The sequence below is a fragment of the Eptesicus fuscus genome, chromosome 19 (genome assembly GCF_027574615.1).
Source record: "Eptesicus fuscus isolate TK198812 chromosome 19, DD_ASM_mEF_20220401, whole genome shotgun sequence".
NCBI classification, from domain to species: Eukaryota; Metazoa; Chordata; class Mammalia; order Chiroptera; family Vespertilionidae; genus Eptesicus; species Eptesicus fuscus.
In genome coordinates this window covers 5,091,503-5,116,265 of record NC_072491.1, presented here as the reverse complement: position 1 = coordinate 5,116,265, position 24,763 = coordinate 5,091,503, and the positions used below count along the sequence as shown (strand labels likewise).

Below are 24,763 nucleotides of genomic sequence, written 5' to 3'. Positions count from 1 at the left end.
CTGAATCGACGAGTCTTCCGCTGCTGACAGCTCTGCCCGAGCACAAGGAGGCTTTGCCCGGAGGCAATTAAGTCAAACGTCCTTGCATTCTGATGAGGCAGCTGGAGTGTCCGGAAAATATTCCTGAGCTGGATTCAGAATGATCCCACGCTACCCCTCAGTCCTATGATTGGCGGGGACTTGAACGTTAGTGTCTGTCTCCGCCTGCCCCGAGCCGGCGCCTTTCAGAGCCTGCCTCTCTCTCTCTCTCTCTCTCTCTCTCTCTCTCTCTCTCTCTCTCTCTCTCTCGCGGCAGGGACTTCCGCCAGCAGAGGCCTCGGCGGGATGCGCCACGGGGAGTGGGCATCCGAGCGGCCCAGGCAGGACATCCTGGCTCTCACGTAACTGTGTCTGTTGTTCAACAGAATGAAACGGGGAAAGTAAGGGCCACAAGCCAGGGGAGCCCCCCTGCACCGAGCACCAGCCGATCTTCAGCAACGTCCTCTGAGAACTCGCTCTAAGCCTGAGCGAGCGGCGGGACACAGCTCACCTTTGGGGTCCCTTCAGCTTCCTGCGAAGGCGGGCTCCTGCGTCTCACCAGGCCACGCCCCTGCTGGGGAGTTTCCTCCCCGGTGAGGAGCGAAGGCCCAATCCATCGCTGGTGATTTACAGGGGACTTGGACGCCTTACGTAGGTACGTGCCAGCCAACGTGGGGAGCAGTTAGAAAAACGCTGCCGGCTAAACTGGCTCACGCGTGCCGTCACTGTCACGGTCACTGGTCATCTTCGATGAGAACTATTCACCCCAAAGCCTCCGTCTAACATTTCCCCGTTATTTTATGATCTACGAGGCCATTCGGGGTCTCTCAGAACACAGCTCCCATTTATAACACTGTCTCAATGGAGAATAAGCTCTGAAAAAACACTGTCTTGAATAAAGCTCACATTTCCCAGAAAATAGCCCCAGTGTGATCGCAATAGGCCCGCATTGTGTGCGGAGCGGCCTGGAAGCCGCGTGAGCCGCTGCGCTGCGCTGTGCAGGGGGAGCCCTGGCCGAGAACAAACCCCGGCGCCGGCCCGGGGCCTCTCGACTTCCCCGGCTGCTGACCCTTTGATGTGGGCATTTCTGGGTCTCATCTGTCCCCGGCCCTGTCCGGGGGACACCTGACTTCCTGCGCAGGACGGTCTCTGTGGACCCAGGGACACAGGACAAGCACTTGTTGCTCGAGAACAAGGCGGTGGCCCCGGCATTAGCCCCGCGGGGGCATCCGACATGCCTGCCCAATCACCTCCTCCGGGGAGGATTCTGCTGCGGGGCCTGCCTCATCCGGGGGACAGGAGGGTTAGATCACACAGGGGCTCAGGTCACACAGGGCCTGGTTGGCACCCTCACAGCCGAGAGCCGTAGGCCACTCACTCAGCATCTCTGAAGCATTGTCCCCCCTCGTCCCCACGACGCAGCCACTGCCGCACCCACCTCACTGTGAACAGGAAAGGAGAAAGACTGGGTCTGGGGCCTCCAGGACTCCCCCTGTAACCAATGCTGCTGCCACACCATCTTCAGAAGAGAGGCATGCTGGTCTAGAGGAAAGCCACTTTTACATAACAAAAATCCTCTTATGAAAGAGGAAAGAGCCCAGGTCTTGGACCCTCTGTGGACCTTGGATAGAATCTCAATTCTACCACTTACCAGCTACGTGACCTTGACAAGCCAGTCTACCTCCCTAAGCCTCAGTTTCCGTATCTGCAAAAGGGGCACAAAGAGCACACCCCAGACAGGACTGCCGTGAGGTTCACACAGAATGCGTGAGGTGTGCCCACAACACCGTCTACCTGGCTGCTGGTGCTGGCATCCCATTCCATAGGCTGCCACCCACGCGCACCTGGTAGGCTGGGTGACTCCCAGCTCTGAGGATGGAGCCACGAGGCCCTTCTCAGAGCCCGTACCTTTGCCGGCGTTTCGAGGCGGCAATGGAGGGGCCTCCGAGGTGGGTGACGTGGGCGAGTCTGTGCTCGTGGAGGTGAAGATCTGGTTGGTGAAGGCGCTGTAGGAGAGCCGCTGCTTGTCCCGCGGGGTGCCGAACCCCGGCTGCGCCAGCTTGTCCTGGGGGGAGATGCTGGAGGAGTGGCAGAAGCTCTGCGGGCGCGGCGAGCGCTCCTTCTTGATGGGGCTCGGCTGGAGGGGAGAGAACAGTGCAGAGGGTGAGACAACCATCCGGACTGCACTGCGGGCGGGCTCCTGGGGGAACCTGGGCACCCACCACCGCGGCCCGCGAGGACCACACAGGACAGGGAAGGACGCAGACCTTCCTCATGTCACCATTGCCAGGGCCACGTCAGGGCGACACTGGTTAGGGATCAGCAGCGCCCAGAAGCATAAGGTCCGTTAGGTTTAGCCTTTAATCCACAAGTCCCTCCGGGTGCAGGCCATGGTCACCAGCATTTGAACAGATTCCCACCCACCTACAACTGGCCACATTCAACGTTCCTTTGTGGTCTGCCATTTAGAGCTGAGATTCTCAATCCTCACCTCTCTTCTCACGTGAATCCTCTTAGAAGTAACCTCATCCACACCCCTGGCTTTGACTGACACCCAGTGCTGACTCAGACCTGCAGGCCCAATCCCACCTCCTGGATTCAAGACCATTTTCATTGCCTGTGCGGTGCCCTGGGTCTGCATCCTGGTGATAGCTTTAGCATCCACTGCTTTCCGAGTCAGGAACCGCCGCGTCTGCCAGAGCCACGGCTGTGCACGGAGAGCTCAGGAATGCCCCTCCGCTGTGTGCACGGGAACCCCCAGCTCCCACAGAGGAAACGGCCCCCCGAACAGCCTGATTCTGTCTCGTTCAATCCGCTTTCCGCACTGACGCAGGGCTGGTAGGAAACATGCCCTTCCCACCAGAAGTCTCTGCTGGCTTCTCACGGCCACTGGTGTTAATGTGAAAAACGCACGGGCTTTATCCAAAGCCGAAAGGTCAAACGCGGCCCACAGAGCCTTCCTGACCCGGGCTGCCTGACCCTGCGGCCGCCTCCGGCTTCTCTCCGCCCAGCCAACGTGCAGGTCACCTCACACACTGAGCTTCTAACCTTCCCTCAGACGTCTGGGCTCCAGCATGACCCCTGGGCCTTTGCACATGCAGCTCTCCCTTCCTGGGAGGATGCATTCCTCCTCCCTCTGCCTGGCCAGCTCCTCCCTACCCTTAGGAGCCCATCCCCACTGCCCGTCCTTGATAAGGTCTTCACTGCTGTGTCCTTCGAGCACTCCTCAGCAAAACCCCAAATACCATTATTGGGGTTTCCAGTGTTACCAGGCTGACCTGTTGCCTCTAAATGTCCCCTCTAAAGTGGGAGCGCCTCAGGGCACCTTTGTACGCCAGCTCCGGCCATTCCTTCCATCGCCCCCACACCCCCAATGAAAGGTGCCAGCCAGCCTCAGAGCTCGCCGAGAACTACCTCTGGGAGCCAGACAGAAGCAGGTCTGACCGAGACCGCCTCCACCAGCTGACACTGCAGACGCGTTGCAAAATGTCCGCGTGTCAGTTTTCTCCTCTGCCAGCGTGGGGCAGGGACAAGAGCACAGTGGGGTGTGTAAGAACGACCCGGGGGGACACGGGCGACGTGCCTGCCGCCGCCAGTCCACGTGCGCGTGCTCGACAAATGACAACTTATTCTTTACTCGCTAGCCGTTTTGAGGGCTAGTTTTATGTGTCAACTTGGCTAAGCCCTGGTGCCCAGGTGTTGGGTCAAACAGCAGCCTAGGAGTTGCTGGGAGGGTGTTTTTCAGTGTGGTTAACATTTAGATGTGGAGTAAGGGGGATACCCTCGTAATGGGGGGGGGGGGCCCTCAGCCGGGCAGCTAAAGGGCTTAGGAGAAAGGACTGAGCACCCCCCCCCCCGAGACTCCAGATGCCTTCAGACTCAAGACTGTCGGGTTCCCCACCTTCCCATACGTTTTGGACTTGTCAGCCCTCAGGCGCGTGTGAGCCACCCCCCTAAAAGAAATTCCATGCTTCCCCTCCAGGGATACACATCCCGTTGGTTCCTGTTTCTCTGGAGATCCCTGACGGATGCAGCTGCTACGTGGGACCCAGAGGAGCACCAAGTCTGAGCCAAGAAAATGGCCCTGGTGCATCCGGTCATAGACCAAGCGACCTCACTCAGCGTCTCGTCAGACATGCAGAGAAGTAGGGGGCGTAAGCAGAGCCCCAGAGGCGGACTCACACTCACCTTGTCGTCCAGGTCGTCGTCGCTCTCATCCATCTCCTCCTGTCGCAGGTTCCATTCGTATTCCACGTGGACGTGTGGGTTGAACTTTCCGGACTTGGCCTGGGAAAGCTGAAAGGAACAGCAGGCGCAGCCACTGTCATTCCAACGCCAAACACCCCAACATTATAGAGACACTGAGCAAACCCCGCCTATTCCCGGCTCCCAACGAACCACCAGCAGCGGCTTTATAAGCAAACCCCTGGCCATCCACGCTGGACCAGCAGACGGCTCAGAGAAACTGCCAGGAATTCCAGGCATGGTCAATGTTAGTTTGACAACGTGACTTCTCTCCAGGGTGTGAAGCAGGGGTCCTCAAACTTTTTAAACGGGGGGCCAGTTCACTGTCCTTCAGACCGTTGGAGGGCCGGACTATAGTTTTAAAAAAACTACGAACAAATTCCTATGTACACTGCACATATCTTATTCTGAAGTAAAAAAACAAAACGGCAAAAACACCCGCACGTGGCCCGCGGGCCGTAGTGTGAGGACGCCTGGTGTAAAGCTTCCTTCCATATTATTAAAATTAAAATGAGTCTCAAAACTGCGAATTCTTGGCTGGAAGGCAAAATCACAGTCAGGGAAGTGCGCGGGGCGGGCCTTTCACGTCAGACAGTCCCAGTTCAGTCCATGTCCCCCCGTTCTTAGTCACACACGGGGCGGGGCAGCCAGACTTCCTCGGAGGAGTCCCGCAGGAGCAGAAAAGCACCACCGCGGGCCTGGAGCTCGGGCAGGTCACCTACCTTTCCTATCTCAACCTTCCCCAAGTTATGAGCATCGTGTTCCGCTGCGGCCTGGAGCTGTGAGCAGGGACCGGTGGGGTCAGAAAAGGTGAGTGCGTGCAGGGACACGCGGGGGAGAGCCGCGTGCTTAACTTTTCAAGACCACTGTACTCTGCACGTGACTCGCCCGACCATTTGGCTTCCTAGATAGGTCTTCCCGACGGAGAGCCACAGAGAGAGCCGAATGACCGCGACCCGTAAGCCTGGCTGGTCACACCGCCTCTTACGCGCCTCCCACTCCCCATCACAGCTGCACGCCAAGGACAGGCGGGCGACACCTTTATCGTGTTTGCAAATGCAGCCACAGAACTTGTCGGAATTTCTTTAGCCAAAGTTTTAAAAAAAATGCTTCTTTTATTAGGATCTCCAGTTCCAGTTCCAGAGAACGCCACTTCAGGGCAGCTGATGTCTATTAGATACCCACACCCCACGGCCACGCCTGCTTACCACATCTTTTTCTTAAAAAAAAAAAAAATTAAAAAAAATATATAATTGATTTTAGAGAAGAAGGGAGAGGGAGAGAGATAGAAACATCAATGAGAGAGAATCATTGATCGCTGCCTCCTGCATGCCCCCTACTGGGGATCGACCTCACAACCAGGACACGGGCCCTTGACCGGAATCGAACCTGGGACCCTTTAATCCGCAGGCTGATGCTCTACCCACTGAGCCACACAGGGCTGCTTACCAGATCTTCACACTGGGTGGCTTTCAGTCTCTTTGCTATGTCGAGGGCAGTCTCTCCAGCCTGGTTCACTGAAATTGGGGAAACACGTGTGTACGGTTAGGACAGACCTCGAAAAGGCGGAGACCGTGGTCAGATTACGGTGCAGCAGGCAAGCTCAGGTCCCGCCACGGCTGCCGAGCCCCGCACGCGCTCACCCACGTCCACGGTGGGCTTGCTCCGGAGCAGCAGCTTCAGGCACTCGGGCTTCTCGAACATGCTGCAGTAGTGCAGGGCCGTGTTCCCCAGGGCCGTCTGCTTGTCCAGGTTCCCGCTGCAAAACCAGATGGGCGGGAAAACGGCTGCCTCTCCAGCTCAGCACTGCGGGGCGAACCGCTGAGGTCTGGGCTAACAACTGAGTCAAGTTTCAGACCTGTTTATTATAAACTTAGGAGGTTCCTAACATTTCACCCAAATTTACAAGCAACACATGACGACAGCAGTCAGCACTGAGTGTACTGTGAGCCAGACACTGCCTCTTAGCTTTTCACCTGTCCTCGCTCCTGTAACCTTCACAACCACCTGATGGGAAGGTGCTATTACAACTTTTACTTTATCGATGAAAACACCTGGGCACAGAGAGGACGTAGTGTGCGTGTTTGAGATTACCAAGACACGGATGATGGAGCCAGGATGTGAACGCAGGCAACGTGTGTTCTTAGCCAATGCTCTTGACCACGGCACCTCTAAGGGGCCTGGGCATTGACACGGCTTGGCTTGGGTCACTTGTGGGTTCAAACGCCCTCACGGTTTTGCTCACGCTCCTTTGCATGAGCTCCGGTTCCTCCTCAAAATCTGTGGCTTACAGATCTACCCCATGAAGAACCCAGCAAGTCCAAACCTCCTGTGCTGAATATTACACTCCTATTAGCACGTCCCAAGTCCGAATCAGCGACCGAGTCAGCCACACACCGCTGTCTTGCAATGAACATCCCGTGGACCTGCCCTGTTAAGTCTTTTCTTTCCCAACCTCCCTAGCGCAGCAGGTTTTGGACCCAGCGATAGGATCAGGGGTTGGCGAACCACAGCTGCAGGCCTTCTCTGGCCCTCCGTTTGTTTTTGTAAATAAAGTTTTATCGGAACACGCCCACACACTCATGTGCATACTGCCTCTGGCTGCTTTCCTGCTGCAATGGCAGTGTAGAACATCTGCGACAGAGACCTCATGGCGTGCAAAGCCTAAAGTAGTATCTGGCTCGTTACAGAAGGGCATGCTGATTACTGATCGCGGCTGCTAACAGGATTGGTCTGTGCTAACTTACAAGGCCCATTCGGAGGAAACAGAAACCATACCAGTTTTGGACAAGGAAGTCAACCAAATGGAGAGATGTCTGGTCTGCAGTTCGGACTGCAAGATGAAGGGCGGTCTCCCCGAGCTCCTGAAAAGGACAGGTAAGTATAAACAGGCGGTCGCATGTCCGCCTTGGTCTAGAGCCGTTTCTTCCACATCGTTACCCCCAAGTAACTATTAACAGCCCCCCTCCCCTCTCAGATTGTCCTGATTTCGACGGGGCACTTGGTGTGTTACAGCCTCATTATAACAACGAGTCGTCTTTGGAACGGACTGCCCACGTTCCTCTCGATCCGATGGTGTCAGCGCAGCCTCACCTGCCCGGGCTCCAGCAGCGGCTCCATGAGCTCCACGCCTTCCGCGTAGACCTGGACGAGTGCAAGTAGGTCCCGGGACCTCACGGCCTCCATCAGTTCGTTCAGTTTAGCTGACGGAGAGGAACAGGTCTTCCTCGAAAACCGATGATCCACATACTTGGCCGTGATGTACTCCTTCCGCGCAGTCCTAGACAGAGCGTGAGGCGCGGCAGCGTCATTTCCCAGGGCTGAGAAAGGGCTACCTCTTTGCAGACCAGCTGCTTTCTGAGAAGAGTTATTTTAGTTAAGAGACTCCATGAAAGACCTATTGGGAGATCGGCTGAGTTCACAGTGGAAGAACCGTGTTGCTTGGATGTGCCCCATAATCGTTTTGTGAATTTGGTGCCCATAACCATGTAGGAAGGGCTGGTCTGACATGTAGGCAGGCGTCTGCTGCACAAAACCTTCGCTGATGGCGAGAAGAATGATATCTTTCTTCCTAGTCACCCACAGTATTAAACAAACTTCAAGTGCAAAGTCAATGTGAAAGTTTTTGAATAGGTTTAAAGATTCACTTGACTCAAAACTAAAAATGATACCAGAAGGTGTTTACGGAGGGGTCTCACAGTCACACCACCCAGACTAAGCACTTAAGTTTGCTGGGTACTAGTCTTTTCCCGGCTTTCTTCAAGCAAACACAATTTCAAATAAGTGTGTGGTTATGTCTCGGTCGCTGTCCAAATCTATTTGGTGTCTGAGTCCAGACAGTAAATTGTGAGAGTTCAAACGTGAGGGATAGATCAGCAAATATGCCCACAATTCAGTTCCTGAGTTTGGACGGCATGCCTGTGAGCAGAGGGATTCGATACTCATTCCCACGCCCCCTCCCCCCTCCCCAAGCCAGGCAGCCAGCCATGAAGCGTGTCATCAGATGCCTATAGAAGGATGCTCGCTTTGTCCCCATCTTCCTCTCTGACACAACGGGAACGAACCCCCAGAAGTGGGCCTGCTGAGTCAAAGCTTGGGCATGCTGATTACTGATCGTGGTTGCTAACAGGTAAACACAGTTCTGACTGTGACAAATAACAGCGAGCGCGCTCCTCACGGGCAGCGTGCCACCTGGATCCCCAGCAGCAGCACCGGGGACTCTGGGACATCTGTCTCCCCACAGTCTCGCCGCGGGGGCTGTCACGCATCTGGACCTTTGCCAACCCAACAGGCATCTCCCGCTGCTGTTGTGTCTCCTATTTATCACAACAGGCGTGATTTAGAGAATCGTCCTCACGACGCTTTACCCTCCGAGCAGCCGCAACTCCCGAGGGGGAGGTGATGCTGAAAATAACCCGGCATTCCAGAAGCAGGTTTCGAAATACGTTTCTTTGCTCTGCTTTTTCCTCATAATGGGGTTTCCTCTTGGGAGGTGGGGGAGGGGGTACTATAACCACTAAGATGATTTTTGGGAGGGTTGAAAAACAATGATAGATGGTAAAGAACCCAGTATGTTAGAAGTACTCACATGTCACTCATTGGGGTAGGTTTCGGTGAGGGGCTGGGTAAATTTGCTTCCATAATATCATTGAAACTATTGTTCCCAATGGTCTTGGCCAGCTGTAACATAAACACAACGTAGCGAACTCGTTACTACTGGTTTAAGAGTTCCCCATTATTGCTGAATATGTACCTTCTTTCACGTGACTCAGGATACAAACCATCCATCCACCTGGTCAGCAAGTATTTGCTGAGCACTTACTATGTGCCAGGCTTCAGAGCTGGAAACACAGAGATGGGATTTCCCTGTTCCCTCCCGGAGGAGCTAATCGACTAGAGGGGTCACTGGTAAGAAAACTAATGATTTTTACAAATACAGTGTGATAAACGCTAGAACAACATAGGACATGGTTCTACACACACATACACACACACACACACACACACACACACACACACCCCATCTGAATCCGACACAGCAGGCTCCACATACGAATCTAGGTTAAATGCTTAATGAACAATACTGGCTCTGCAACCACCACCGTGCCTCATTTTTGGGTGAGGGGATTTACTCTAATTGGACAGAAAAGAATTTAGGATTTCTTTATATTGGGGATACAAATTAAGATGCCGCCCTGGCCAGTGTAGCTCAGTGGTTGGAGTGTCAGCCCACGAACCAAAGGGTTGCAGGTTTGATTCCCCGTCAAGGGCTCATATCTGGGTTGCAAGTTCGTTCCCTGGCCCCTGTTGGAGCATGAGCGGGAGGCAACCAATTGATGTCTCTCGTTCTCTCTCCCTCCCTCTCCTCCTTCCTCCCTTCCACTCTATTTGAAGGCAATGGAAAAATATCCTCAGGTGAAGATAATAATAAAAACAAAAAAATGCGGCAGGCAACTAATGAAGAAGCTCCATGCTTCTGGGTTCAAGAACCTTCCAAAAAAATCGACCCTGAAGGTCCTCTGGTCGTTCAGAGAATGTGGGAATCGACAAAAAGTGTAAGAAACGTTCCTGACAACAGTCTCTGGGGAAAGGCTCGAGTTCATCACATGGACTCTTCCTGTTTCTAGCTGTCACACTGGGTTTCACTGATGAGTCAAGGAGACCACGCTAGAGGAGGAAGTTTCAGTGTTAGCCCTGAGCCTTTCCCCTCCGGTCCTGAGTGATTAGGGAGCCGGTATCAGAACACTTCCTAAGTTTCCTACTTCCTAAATCAAGGGGCTCCTACACCCAAGACAGCCCCCCATTGCTTGAGGGGTGCTCAGACGACACGGCTGCCGGCTGGGTGACTGACTCTGGGGTGCTGTGCGCCAGACAAGCCCCTGAGAGCTGGGCTTCCGGCTGTGGAGCCAGGCTCACCCAGGTTTTGCTCAAGGGCCTTGGGTCTGAGACGGAGCCTATTTCACGTCCTGCGCTTTCACTGTTACAGACCAGTTAGTATAATTCCCAGCCCACCAGGTTCAAATTTTGCAAGACAGGGGGCTTATGACCTCAGGCATTTTGGGAGATGCCCAGGGCGCCTTCCTGACCGGATCTATGTACTAGGGGGACCTGATAAGGCTCCAAATTTGGGTGAATCATGATGGGGAGGGTAGGTGGTAAGCCCACACCTGCACAGGCCTTCCCTTCCTACCTAAAGAAGTCAAGGCGTAGGAATGACTGGTTTTAGGACAGGAGCTAACAGGCCACTCGCAATTCACGTGTACTTTTAGAAACTTACAAAAAGTAAAAACAGAGAAAAACTCTTAGGTCACTGTTTCGGATAACATAAGCCCCTGGGTAAGGAGAAAGTGGGAGTTCAGCGCTCGCCTCCCTTCATTGCTTTTCAGTGAATCATGTGAGACTGATTCCGAAAGAAGAAAACAGCTTTGAAAAAGCCCACCTCAGAGAAGAGAGAGCCAGTAGCTGAACTGAGTATGGAAATGTGTGACTCACCAGTTCTTCGCACGGGAAACGGAAACATCAACATTACACACCACAAAACTCACATCTTAAATATCGATGCAAATGAAACAACACTCAGGAAGTAGAATTCTATGTACTCACCAGAGACAAGAAACCTCAAAGCAATAATGCTATATATATTCACGACAATAAACGTATAAAGTTTTCTTCCCAAGTACAGGTCACTACTCACCAAGAGTTCAGAAGTTCCCAGCTTGTCTAGTTCCAAAGACTGAATGCGGGAAATATGGACCCCCATTTCCCTGTGGATTCCAGAACATTCTATGCAGGTCAAAATACCCAGGTTGGTTGAAAGCCAGGTGGGTTCTGTGGAAAGGATTGTGAAGACAGTGAATAAACAAAGTATCTAGTTTTAGTGTGCCAACTACAGAGGATGCTAAAACAACAGTGGTCAAACGTGAAAGGATTACGGGGGAAGATTTAAATGGAAGACATAGATAGATGCTTGCATCTGGCCGAGGGCCTATGATGAACACCAATAGCTTGTTAGAGAGCAAAAAGTGTAATACGACACGTTTTTAAAAAAATTTCCTTCAATACTGAATTGAAAACCAAATGAAGTTCTTTATTCTTGTGAAGCGTGGGGAAGACTTCCATAAGGTCTTAGGACACACCCGCAGGCCTGGTAGGGGTGCTCCCTCTCCGACAGGGACGGCTGCAGACCTGCAGTCCAGCACAGGAACAGGCTCCGCAGCAAGCATGTCAAACTCGCCGCCTGCGGCTCAGGCGGCCCACAATGAATATTTTACAGCCCAGACAATATAACGGCATGTAAAAAATATTTTAATAAAAATTTTATAACTTAACTAGAGGTCCGGTGCACGGAATTCATGCACTGGGCGGGGGGGGGGGGGGAGGGTCCCTCAGCCCAGCCTGCACCCTCTCACAGTCCGGGAGCCCTCGGGGGATGTCTGACTGCCACGGAATTGGAAGAGACTCCCGCCACCACCGCTGTGTTCGCCAGCCGTGAACCCCGGCTTCTGGCTGAGCAGCGCTCCCCGTTGTTCCGCTGTTCGGTCGATTTGCATTATTAGCCTTTTATCATATAGGATTTTTACAATAACCTGTTATAGATCATTAGTAATAACGAACTACAATGTTCGTGAATGACTGATTACTATAATCGTGTTGCATTCATTTCCCTATGCACCTTACGCGCAGGCGCACCATTTCTCTCCACTAATACTAGCAGCGAAAATTTTAGCAGCCGATGGCCACGTCATTAGTCTTGGACTGACTTGTTTGGTGTGAGCAACAGGAAATATTTCACTTTCGGAGAACAAGAAAAATAGGTTTATTTGCGTTACGCTTATTAATTTGTGCAGTTATTCAGTGTCTGGTAAGTTAATGTCCAAGAAAAAATATTCATTTTTATTAAAATGTTTAATTATGTTAACAATTACTCATTTATTTCAGCCCTTTGTATTCAGCATGTCTCTATAGAAATAAATCTACGTTTCTATGAAAATTGAAGCTTTTGTTTTTTTGCGGCCCACACATACTTAAACCGTGTTTATTTGGCCCGTGTCAGCCTTTGAGTTTGACATGCCTGCTCTACAGGCATCTTTAGCCTCGAGTCACAACTCCCATGAGCCTATCATCGCGGTGACGGCTTGTCCGCAAGTGCCTGTGGGTAAGAGCTTAGGCCTCTCAGAGACCTTAGGCCTCTGTTCCTACAACCGAAAGGCTCCAGAACAGCAGGAACAAATACTTCTATTTCCCGAACCTGCAGGGTCCCCCCTGTGGGCCAGCTTCCTTCCCATGGGTCAATACCCGGGCATCTACACTCCTCTGCCATGTCCTCCACCCAGTGAGTGCCTATCCCACACCTCACGCAAGTGGCAGGAAACGAGTCGTGTCTCCGAGGGGCCCGTGCTCGGTGGGATAGAGAAACCCATTCTCACAGGTAAAACATCGTAGGCTATAATGTTGAAGAACTACAGGTTTGCACCCATGTTCTGACCCCCTCCTAGTCACTTGCCCTCTGAGCCCCCCATTTCTTCCTCTGTAAAATGGGGATAATATTAGTATCTTGCTCACAGAACTTCTGTGAAGATTCAATAAGATAATATAGGCAAAACAACTGGCATGATCCTTATGAAGCACTGAGTAACTGTGAGCTACTGTCAGCTTCTAGGTGACACAGATGCTATTTGGAAATAGCAGTTTGCGGGGAGGTGACACCCAGGTGATAAAGAGGATGAGTGGTGTCACTAGACAGGAAGAAAAGTGAGGTCCCACGTGTCAGCCCCATATACACTATTTCATTAAGTCTTGGTGAGAACTGGGGTTTCTTGTCCAATTATTAGGATGAGGAACCCGAAGATCAGAATAGTAAAGGGACTCGGCGTGAGGTGGTCCAGGCTGTGAGGGCAGGCTGGCGATTCAAAGCCAGGATGATGGACTCCAGGTCCAGTGCTCTCCCCATGCTGCCCCTGGTGCCATTGAGCTGGGCCTCACCAGGAAAGGTGGCATTTTGGCAGGGGACCATGTGGGGAGAGCAGGTGGGAGCTTTCTGGGGCCATTCACGCTGGGAACCGTGCTGGGTGTGTCCGTAAGGAGGCCAGGGTTTTAGATCCCTAGCTCCCGCATCTCCCGCAGGAAGAGCAGAGGCGTTGAACGAGCCGGCTCTGCTTTGGGGACACAGACCTGAGGAGCCGCAGTCGCAGCAGACGTCGTTGCCAGGCAGCCGCTGGACGTCCTCGATGATGGCTTTGGTCAGGTCTTCCAGGCTGTTCTCGCCCGTGCTCTGCTCTCCGCGGAAGGCCATGGTCAGGGCCTCCTCTTTGCTGTTGGTCAGCACTGATATCCATCTGTGGTCAAACAGGGGAAGGAGACACTGTTTTCTCCTTACACTGCAACAAATCTGACTTCGCCAAGAAATACCAAGAGACACCGCACCCCCAAAACAATATAAAGTAGGAAGAAAAGGAAAGGAATTAAACCTAAAGGAAAAAGGATGAAAGAATGGAGAGCAGCGAGTCAGAGAGAACGGGCGATGAGAGGAATAGATGAGGGAGGCGGAGGTCTCTGTCACCGAGGACCTGCAGGAACATCTGGACAGAACAATGGACGTCTGAAGGAAGAGGACTCAGCGAGGGACCAGCCCAAGGCGAGGATGAGAGAGAACTGGTGACAGGAGGCAGGAAAGAGCTCGGCCAAAGGCATCTGTCCTCTGGAGGCCAGCCCAGTGAGGGCCCTTGACGTGGAAATAAATAGGGCATTTCATTAGCAGTCGTGAAAATTTATGCTCAGGAGCCCTGGCCGCGTGGCTCAGGTGGTTAGAGCATCATCCCGATACACCACGGTTGTGGTCGATCCCTGGTCAGGGCACACACGGGAATCAACCAATAAATGTGTATATGGGTGGAACAGCACATTGATGTTTCTCTCCCGCTTCCCCCCTCTCTAAAATAAATAAATAAAATTAGAAAAAAAAAAAAGAAAATTTATGTTATGAAAAAGGTATAGTAATATGGAAACATGCTGGCATTTTAATATAAAATAAAAAGTGAAGGCTATTAAGTGACATATACAGTATGATCACAGTATGTATTGAGCAAAAAACATTTTTGTTGGGCACCAACCTGTGCATACGATAACCTAAGTGTCCAACAACAGGGGGCTGATTAATAAGGCCTGAAAATAACCCAGCTACTGAAATGTAATTTTTACTAATTTTTAAATGACTTTGGGGAAATGCTCACAATGTAATATTTTGTGAAATAAATAGGAAAAACTTTTGCATGATATAACCCCAAATTCAAATGTATGTACGGATTATATATTTTTGTTTGGGGGAAAAACAGCTAGAAAGAAATTCATAAAATGATAATACTGGTTGTCCCTGAGTGACCTTCTGTAGGAAAATGGAGAGATGGATCGCCTGACTCTGTGTCTTTATATAATTTTCCATCTATAGGGAGCTTGTATCACTTTCATGGATGAGGAAAAAGAGCCAAATTTACTTTTTTAAGAAGAAAAGAAAAAACATTTCCCAATCACAGTTTGTTCTCGCCGACTGCAGAGTCAGGTAATATCTATTCTCAGCAGAGAATACAGAGGTCCAGAACTGAGTCTGTAGTTTTTTTGGTGTCTTGTAGGATCAAATGGATATGAAACAAAGGACTAGCTACAAACGGTTTTGAATTAGTAATAGAGACAGCAATGGGAAGGAATTAAAGGACAAACCAAATTATGTGGAGTCCGTGAGCTGCAATTCATGCCTTTGACTCTAGGTGGCGCTCACCTTAAGTTTGTTGTGAGAAATGCATTTGCACAGTTTTAGTTTTTCTACTGTGATGTGGAAAACTACACCTCAAAACCAACACTCTAGGGATGGGATGTGTGCGGGGGGGATCTCACTTAATACCTTTTAAATTAAAATGCATATTTTCTATCGTTTAGTCTCAGGTTACAAACTACAAATTGATTTGTTAAAAATAGTTTAAGAGACTGGATTCAATAGAACCGGACACCACATGTTATCCTTGGCACTGAGCTTACTGAAATTTTCACTGACTGCAGGGTCTCTGCTTTGCCTTCCTTAAGCATTCTGATGTTCTGCCTATTTGGTATTACGAACACCTACTATGTGCCAAGTACTTAGAATTTTTTAAACGCAACCCTCCAACCCGCCTCCCAGGGCCTCTAACACCTTACACACGAGGAACATGAAACCCAGAGAGGCTAACCCACTCGCCCGGGTCCACAGTGGACTGGTGTCCGGCTGGGACGGAAACCACTTCTAATGGCTCCCTTTTCTAGAGTTCGTTCCGTTATGCCACTTTTGCCTCTTTATTCAAGAGCTGGTGACAAGTAAGGAAATAGAGAAGTCTGTCATGATAATCAGAAAATACGAATATAAAGGACAATGAATTCTCTGAAGGAACAATTCAAATTTGGTGAAAAGGAATGGCTACATTTCAAAAGGGTGGAGAATCAAGATAGCTATTTCTGACAACTAAAGAAAAAAACCTTTCAATTGTTTTAGAGTAACAGGCATACAAAATATAAGAACAAGAAGAATGCAAGATTCTTATTTTAACACTTTCAAAAGGGGCAGAGCTGGGACCAGGGGTCAGGCCAGCCCGCCTCGAACACGCAGCTGCTCTTTCTACTGCTCCTGCCTCCTTCCTTGGTGAGAAGTGATTTCTTCGTTCAGTTTCACTGGACACTTTCCCACAAGAAAGAAACTGCCTCCGTGTAACTTGGGAGGTGAATGAAGACCAGAGAGAGCAGCGTGGGCTGGCCCAGAGGAGAGAAGCTGGCGTGGGGAACCGCCAGGGGCAGTGTTGAGTCATAACGGAAATCTTTACGCATGTTGTACAGACCGGAGGCGCGTGGTGCCATTAGCTCAAAACTACTTACGCTACGTAATCCTGCTCGTCTTCTGCCTGAAAGTGATACGTCCTATTATCTAAAATACAAAGGAGAAAAGACCGTGAAACCTTAGAAAGCAGAATACCTTCAGGTCTAATGTAAATTTTGCAAATTCCTAAAAACAAACAAAAAAACCCATAGTAAAAGTAGGGTTTTAAAATTATTTTGTTTTTACGCCATTTTTTTTTAGCAGCTACACAATTCATGTTGTCAATACTATTTTTCTAAAGTGCCCCAGGAATGCAATAAAATAACTGCCAATACCTGGCACTTAGGACAAAGAAGTGGGAGGGGGATGGGCCTACCTGCTCGAGCGGGTTCCAGCGACAGCCTGCAGAGTGCCAGCTGCCAAGGCAGTATTTTACTTTTCATTCTCAACTTGCCTTTTATTGTGTTTCCTTTAAAAAAGACTTTCCTTTTCGGATGTAGTGCCTGACTTGCAGGGCAGCTCTGACAGCAGGGCTCAGTCAAAAAGCTGCCCTGCCGGGCTGCTCTCTGCGAGGGTCAGCTTCAAGAAAGAAGGCCTGACCTTGCCCGACGGTCACCTTCAGGCCGCTGCCCAGGGAAGGAGGGAGTGGCCTAACCTCGATAGTCTGGGCAGGTGAATATAGGGGAAGTTCTTGCTTAAAACTCAGAGTCCGTTAGAACGCTTCAACACAGTGAGGTCACACTAACCTTCACTTAACTAGCCAGTCACGCACTATGTGGCCGCTCCAGGCTAGGCATTCACACCCCCGTCTCCTAGAGAGGTTGTTTATGCCCAAGAACATGCTATGGGTAGTATAGCCCAAGAGTTTCAGCTGAATCTCTGCTTTAATGCTGTGTGACCTTGTATAAGTAACTGAACCTCTCTGAGCCTGTTTTCTGTCAAACAGGACACCAATGGGGCTTTTGTGAGGATTGGCAATAACATATATAAAGCACCCAGCACACATCGGATGTTCAATAACTGGTGACTAGTTATACACTGAGTGGCCAGATTATTATTATCTCTGAATGCATAATAATCTGGCCACTCAGTGTGTGTGTGTGTGTGTGTGTGTGTGTGTGTGTGTGTGTGTGAGGCCAGGTGCATGAATTTGTGCATGGGTGGGGTCCGACCAGCCTGGCCAGGGGGAGGGGACATGGGCGGTTGGCCAGCCGCCTGCTAATCGAACTCCTGGTCGAGGGGACAATTTGCATATTAGCCTTTTATTATATAGGATGTACACTGAGTGGCCAGATTATTATGCGTTCAGAGATCATCATAATCTGGCCACTCAGTGTACAGCCTAATAACCTACAGGTTCTGAAATGGAGAGGTCTAGGCTTTTTGAAGTCATCTTATAAATCCAACTTCTCATTAATAACCCAAGAAACCTCTTGGTCATAAAATCACAGGGGCTCCGAACTTCAATAGGTGCTCCAGAATCCAGCTCAGATGCCCCGCAAAGAGCCTTGCACAGACCAGTCCTTGGCAATGGAAATGGGCAACGTCAGGATCCACAGTGCCTGGACCCGGAGAGGAGGAGGACTCACGTGAGATCAGGTCAAAAGACTTCTTGTCCTCGGCATTCGGCTTCACCTGGCAGGTGAGGAGGTTCAACTTGGCTGGTTGCCTGTTAGCCTGGAACAGAGAAAACGGAGCTGCTACCTGCTGCGCCCTCCCCCGCCTGCCAGGCCGGTGCCCTGCGGGGCAGGCATGCGGTTTCAGGCAGCAAGTTTGATAAAAGTCTTTCCCCGCTTCAACCTGTTGCTCACTCCTTTATGCATTCATTGGATTCTTGCACGCACCCCGAGTGAGGAGTGAACCCGCAGCCTCGGCACATGGGGACAATGGCCTAACCAACTGATTCTTGGCCAGGGCCAAATGTGATAGTCTTATTCAATCAGGATTCTGAATCTCATTAAAAAAGAAAAAAAATGTTGGTGGTCTTCCAAACGTCTATTAACTGTACATAAATACTATATTGGTGATTAATCAGAATGGAATCAGGAAAAATCCACCTTTAAATGAAGAGTGGGCACGGCCCATGGAAATGCACCTTTCTGGACCCCATGCACATCCAGGCCAAAGAGTCAGCACTTTCAATACCGTATCCTGCTGGGAAATGCAGTGGAGTACATCTTTCATTCATTCATTCATTCATTCATTCATGCATTCAGAATGTCCCCAGGCAACAATCACCCCAACCTGGTGGCCCAGATATCCACAAGTTGTGGTTGCAACGTGGAATGTACAGAACTTCTCTCAAGTACAAGGACAACTACCACCCTGGAGACACAGCTCAGTGAGCCCCCAAATCTGAAGACAGAAAATCTAGCCGGGATTTCATATCACAGATCTATCGGCAAATCTCTTGGTCACACGTATCATTTACACAGACCCTGTAGCGTGTGCACAGCCAGGTTAATTTAGGCTTTGCCTAAGTGGAGCCTTGCCACGTAATCATTCTGGTCAACACGCGTTCTTGACCTCCCGCCTGCATCTGTTCAGGGTCACATGCTGGCCAATGCCGAGGCCGGCCTGTCTGCTTCCTGCAAGAGCTGACAACGGACTGAAGCGTCCGAGTGCCCAGGCTGGGCAGGACCGGAAGCCCGCTGACACTTAGGATTCTCAAAATCCCCATGCCAGCAACCTTCCCACCAAGCACCCCAAGTTTTTAGAAAAAACAGAGGGGGTGGGGGGAGGAGGTTGGGAGACGCCACAATGTGACCAAGCGAAGCCCTGAACGACAGAGATGGCACGTGTTCGAGATGAATTCAATGACACGCTGCGGTTCTCAGTCTCAGCGATGAGCAACGGACACGTCATCTCCTGTCCACCTTCTTGCGCTCTCGGGACAATTTTCGAGATCTTCCTTCTCTGGGGTTTTAATGAGACTCGACACAGAAAACAAGCCCCTTGGCCTGTGTCCATCTGCTCCAAAGCGAGCTGTCCGGGCGGAAGTGAGAGCCGAAGGATCTGAGGCTCCTCCCACGTGCGTCTGACGTAGACATGGAAACCAGGAGAGCCCTGTCAGGAGAGTCCCGCCTGGGAGGACACACTGCATGCCAGATCCCGGACGAGGAGGCGGGGGCCCCAGGACTGCATGCTGCACCCGCCCCCAGGCCTGGCCGCTGTGAAAGGAGCTGTCCGTCCCGCAGCGCGCCTGTTTGGCTTTCCCCGATGAATGACAGGGCCCCTGATGGCCCGAGAAGGCAGCCACGCCAGGGGACGGGCTCTCTGTGGCATGCTGTGCTCCAGTTTGGCATCCACGTGTCCAGGAGGATGTGGAAAAGCTTAGGGAAGATGGAGAGATGATTAAAGGACTGGAAAATGGGAACTTTGAAGATGGGTTAAAGGCACTATTTAGTGCCGAGGAAAGATGGCGAGGGAGCGACTTAATAAGCATCTTCCAGCCCACGAGGCTGTTCCGGGCAGGTCGGCAGGCAGCTGTTTCCCATCTGCGCAGACCGAGAAGAAAGGCACTCGAACTGCAGGCGGAGGCCGGAGCCAGACGCAAGGAAGAACTTCCAAGCTTAAGCTGATGAAGCATAATGAGAGGTTTCAAGTTTCTGAACCGAAGGAGAAATCTCTTTGAAAAACCTAAGGATTCTTCTAGACACATTCACATCTGAATGTGGCAGAGGGTTAGCTAGACGGTTTCTTTTTTGTCCCAAATCCACGTTACTCCAGTGTTTCTGAACAACCTTTCCGACAGATACAATACAGATAGAAAACTTAAAAAGGAAGGAAGGAACACTCCAGTTCAGTATTCACTCATTCGGGGGATTGCACAGCACCGCTCACCCCTAAGCACAGACTGCCTCACAGCACAGCGCCCGAAAGCCTCGAGGATAAGGGCCTGATACTCTTTGAGCCATTTCATAATTGGATTCCCACGGGACGGCCTTGGCCGCCTCCACGTGAACTTCAGGGACACAGACACAGCCTGCCTAAGTGCTGGTTCTCCCCCAAGACAGCTGACGAATGACCCATCACCCCAAGTGTGACTTTGAGGAGCAAAAAAAAAAAAAAAAATCCCACAGAATTTCTGACGATCTAAGCAGCTGACACAGCCAGTGCCGAGCCGGGAATATGAGAAAGCGGAGTGGGTGTTCGACCTGGGTCCCTGGACCAAGGCACCCGGAGGTTCAGGTGTTATTACTACAGTAATAACAGTCATTCCAGATTTGCATAACTTTCCAGAATTTCAAAGCGCTCTCTCGGGGCTCAGCACTAATCTGGAGGCGTATTGATTAAAGCCGGCATAAGCTCTCCTGGTGGCTCAGCAGGCGGAGAACCGAGTGAGGCTAACATGACTCGCCCTGGGATTCATCAGAAACAGTTCAGATGAAACAGGAAAGAAAGAAGAGCAAGGAAAAGAACGAGGAAACCTTCACGGAGCCCTTCCTAAAAACCTCTCTGCATGGGACCTCCAGGCTCCTGAAACTTCAGCTGCGGCCACTTACTCCACGGCTCCCCCTGCTGGGCAGGCGGGGCACTGGCCTCCCTCCGTCCTGGGTCAGGCTCCCTCCTGGGTCACGCACTGCCTGTGAGCCTCCACCTCCTGCTCCCTTCGTGCAGGTGGCTCGGAGTTCGAATGTCCTGAGTGTTTCCTGGCCGGACCAGCCTCCCCTCCCACCCTGCTGCCTGACCTTCCTGGCTCTTAGTACCCCTTACTTGCTTCTTGTCTTTCTTCCACTCAAAGCACACATTTCTCTGTTTTGTTCACTAAAACGTGCCCGGCATACAGCAGGCACTCAATAAATGTTTCTCGAAGGAATGCATTCCAGGGGCCTTACATATACGACCTGTGAGAGAAGTCTTTTCAGTTTCTTTCACTAATTCCGATGAAGAGAGGGGGCGGAGAGGTTAACTAACGTTCCCACAACCTCCCAGGAAGGAGACGGCAGGGCCTGAGCCTCCGCCAGGTTTGAGGGGCCCAAAGCCCCATCCCTCCTCCTGCTTCAGGGCAGGCCCGGGAAGCCAGCCACACGCTGTCCCTGGAACATCTCCTTCTGAGAAGAGGGAGGGTTAGAAACAGAGCAAGGGTTAGAAATATATTATATCTTAATGTATTCTCGGGTCATCTGATTTCCCCTCAGTTACTGACTTTCATAATTGATGAAGAGAGAAATTTTAGAAGCCTATGTGAAAACCCTACCCACTCACTCATTTGACAAGACAGCTATTAAGCCTCTACCCACTCTAAGCACGTCTGGAAAACACGTGGTCCACGCCAGCAAGCAGCTACGGGAAACAGCTGACCACGGACCCAGGACGTGCTGGGCCCGAACTCGGGTGTATTTTAATAAGTGGTGTTTTCTTTCCTCCCCAAACAGCGGGAAATGTGCACACGGCTGGGAATACTGAAACCCTCCGATGGACTCCAGGCTCAGCGCTCACTCCTCCTGTCCTGTGGGCAGTGAACGGGAGGGCATCGCCCGGCACAGGATGCTGGCGCTCACCCACGAGCCTTCACTCCGCCTGCCTGGGCCTCTGTAACGACCTCGGCACTCTGCCATTTCCAGTCCTGCTTGGTACATCTTCCATTATGATTTTTAAAAATTAAAAAATAATTTCTTGCTAATTTTAAAGAGCAAAATTGTGATTTCCTGGCCTCACTGTGGATGGCTTTGACTACCACCAAGGGGGAACCTTTTGGACAAGTGTATGGATTTTGTAGAGATAGGACTTTTACTTGGAAATGGGGGATACAAAACAAAAACTCTAGACAGATTATAGACATCAACTGTAAGGATGCAATGTGTATGTATATATGCTGACAACCTGAAGATAAATAGAATGTAAGTGATAACAGCTTAGCTATTTTCCACTTTCTATTAAATTGCCTTTGTTACTAAAAAATGGGGAGTCATAATTGAGGCAATTTTATTATTCATGATTATATTTATAGGCCCTTTAACATAATGGTGGGCTTTCTGAGTAATTTAAATAAACAGTAACAAATGAAAAAGACTGGACATATTTTACATGCGTTGTTTCACTTCCTACGCTACCTTTTCAGGCAAAGAACATGCCCTGCCATCTTTGTAATTCAGAAAACTAGGTTTTCGCAACAACCAGTATTATCTCCCCAAACATTCGATTACCAACTAAGAGAAGACCCGATTTGGTTTGGGATAAGAGGTAAAAAGTCCTGGTGGAGCCCTGGCTGGTTTGCTCAGTGGTTTGAGCATCAGCCCGAGGACCAAAGGGTTTCGGGTTCGATTCTCGGTCAAGGGCATGTACCTTGGTTTCAGGTTCATCCTGGGCCCCTGTTGGGGGACATGCGGGAGACAACCAATCCACGTGTCTCTCTCACATCCATGTTTCCCTCTCTCTGTCTCTCCCCCTCCCTTCCACTCTCTCTAAAAATTAATGGGAAAAATATCCTCAAACAAGCAAAGTCCTGGTGGAGTGACAGAACACAGCAGGGCCGACACGGCAGGACAAGGTAATATCCCAAACGATCTGACCCGACTCCACACATAGACGTGCCTGGGAACATTCTGGCACCGTGACAGCACGTGTTTCCAGTTTCTAGTCCACGCGGCCCAGAGGGAGAGCCGGCGAGCGTGCGATCGCAGACACACTTACTGTGGCGTGGGAGATGGTCAGCATCCCGTTCTTGACCGCGCACTTCCTCCTCTGCCACACTTTGCGGATCCTGCGGAGCCAGGCAGACAGGCTGGGTTAGGGTCTGTTCACTGGGGGACAGGCGGTCACGCAGCGTCACGCGTCACCATCATTACAACGCAGAACCACCCGAGCCACACCCACCACAGCGCTTCGGCTGCCCCTCACTCTCCCAGAGGGAAGGACGCAGGAGCAGGCCTGCCCAGGAGGCTCGGGACAGCATGGTTCCGCTGGTGCAAGCAGGAGCCCGCAGTGACATCTGACAGCAGGAGGAATGGAAGCACCACGGGCCCTTTAGACAGAGTATCCTGTACGCGTTTAAAAGAAGGAAGTGGGTACGCACTCATAGACGTGTGACTTGTACAGGTTTCTAAGGCGTATCGTTGATTGAAAAATGCAAGTTGTTTTAAGATAATTCAGGTATGATCTTGTATTGTTTAAAAATAAAAACCTCGCCCAGGAGGTCACGGTTTCGATTCCCAGGGAGGGCACATGCCCAGGTTGCAGACTCGATCCCCAGTGTGGGGTGTGCAGGAAGCAGCTGATCAACGATTCTCCCTCATCATTGATGTTTCTCTCTCTCTCTCTCTCTCTCTCTCCTCAAAAGCATTTCAGACTCTATGGGTAAATAAGTATGTGTGTGAACATACAGAGGAGGGCCTGGAGGGCCTCTCAGAGCCGACAGGAGACTCCGCCCCGAGAGCAGGACAGCAGAGACCGCAAGAAATGTCCTGTTTCTCGTTAGAAACGGAAGGGGCTGCTGCTAAGCGGGCTGTGATGGAAGAGGGAAGATCGGAGTCAAGGCTGACACCCAAGGTTGGGGTCTGGGCGGCCAGGTGGGCACCCCAGGCAGAGAAACCGCAAGGAATAAAAGCAGGGGGGCGGAGGGACGGGGGATCGAGAAGTAACGTCCTCCTCGGTTCCTGCCTTCCTAACCCTGCGCGTCACAAGTCTCAGGTGCCAAACAGGGACATCGAACAGTCACGGCCTCCTCGAGGCAGCAGGCTCATCTCGGACTCACTGGAAGTGTCTCTGCCACGTGGGAGGCGGGGGAGCCCGTAGGCAATCCACCCTGATGCTCAGGAGGTGAGCTCAGGCACACAGGCCCGAGGAGGGGTCTGGACGTACCCGTCACTCTTCTTCAGCAGGTAGCCCTTCTTCTCGCTGCCGTATTCCTTGTTGCCCTGGAGCTGGTGCATGCTGTACCCGCCCTGGCGGCTCTGGGAATCCTAGGAGAGACGAGTCACAGGTGAGTCACACGCTGGAGACGCCGCTCACGTCCCTGCCTCTGCTCCGCCGCTGAGCCTCGGCCCGCGGGCGGCCAGGTCCTGGCCTTTATTCTAGAGGAGGAAGCCGGGCAGTCACAAGCCAAGTTCAAGGCGGAGCTGGGGCCTGGGGTCCGGGCCTCCTCGCGCCAGTTCAGATCCCAGCTCGGCTTCAAACATGCGGGGGGACTATTCTGTGACGACACCCGTTCACACCGGCAGCCAGGCAGGCACGCGAGGGACCGCAAAGCCGAGCCCATGCAACCGGAAGGCAAGTGCTCTTGCCTGGGTGCGCCTCTCGTCCCAGCGCGCACTCTGCGGGGCGTGGGACAAGAAGGCACCTTCCGGGGAAGGGAGGAAGAACTGCTATGAGGTTCTTGCTCTGGAACTAACGAGTGCTCTGCAAAATACACCTACAACCACGCTTTTAATAAAAAAAAAATCTATTGCAGGGACAAGCGTACTGTGTAATGAAAAGGGTGACAAGGGTCGAGGACAACACGGATGCCACCGAGCGTGACTTCAAGTCAGGGCGCCCCTGAGCTTCGCGGGGTTTTTGTAAAGACGGCACCGCCAGACCGTCGTTGCTGGGGAGATGCAGGGGGTACTCTAACGGGGAACCAGCTGTACAAGGAGAAACGGGGCCGCAAACACAGAAACAGGACGACACATTCTCACCAACAGCGGGGACTTACTCTCCTAGACTTCGATCAGGAAGGGCAAAAGC

General features: G+C 51.5%; 1 protein-coding gene across 2 annotated transcripts in view; it reads right to left on the bottom strand.

Annotated features, from left to right (window-relative positions):
- ASAP1 (ArfGAP with SH3 domain, ankyrin repeat and PH domain 1) overlaps positions 1–24,763 on the bottom strand; it is a 219,984-nt gene that overhangs the window by 15,635 nt on the left and 179,586 nt on the right. Inside the window, exons 12-25 of one of the 2 annotated variants that reach the window (XM_054708233.1) lie at positions 23,900–24,000; positions 22,733–22,802; positions 17,686–17,773; positions 16,156–16,204; positions 13,435–13,598; positions 10,958–11,091; positions 8,852–8,943; positions 7,357–7,543; positions 7,042–7,127; positions 5,907–6,022; positions 5,713–5,780; positions 4,986–5,042; positions 4,207–4,314; positions 1,927–2,155 (exon numbers count right to left, since the gene is read on the bottom strand). In XM_054708233.1, coding sequence (XP_054564208.1) covers positions 1,927–2,155; positions 4,207–4,314; positions 4,986–5,042; positions 5,713–5,780; positions 5,907–6,022; positions 7,042–7,127; positions 7,357–7,543; positions 8,852–8,943; positions 10,958–11,091; positions 13,435–13,598; positions 16,156–16,204; positions 17,686–17,773; positions 22,733–22,802; positions 23,900–24,000 — 1,549 coding nt within the window. The remainder of the gene's footprint in view (positions 1–1,926; positions 2,156–4,206; positions 4,315–4,985; positions 5,043–5,712; positions 5,781–5,906; positions 6,023–7,041; positions 7,128–7,356; positions 7,544–8,851; positions 8,944–10,957; positions 11,092–13,434; positions 13,599–16,155; positions 16,205–17,685; positions 17,774–22,732; positions 22,803–23,899; positions 24,001–24,763) is intronic. The other variant, XM_054708234.1, reaches the window with a different exon arrangement.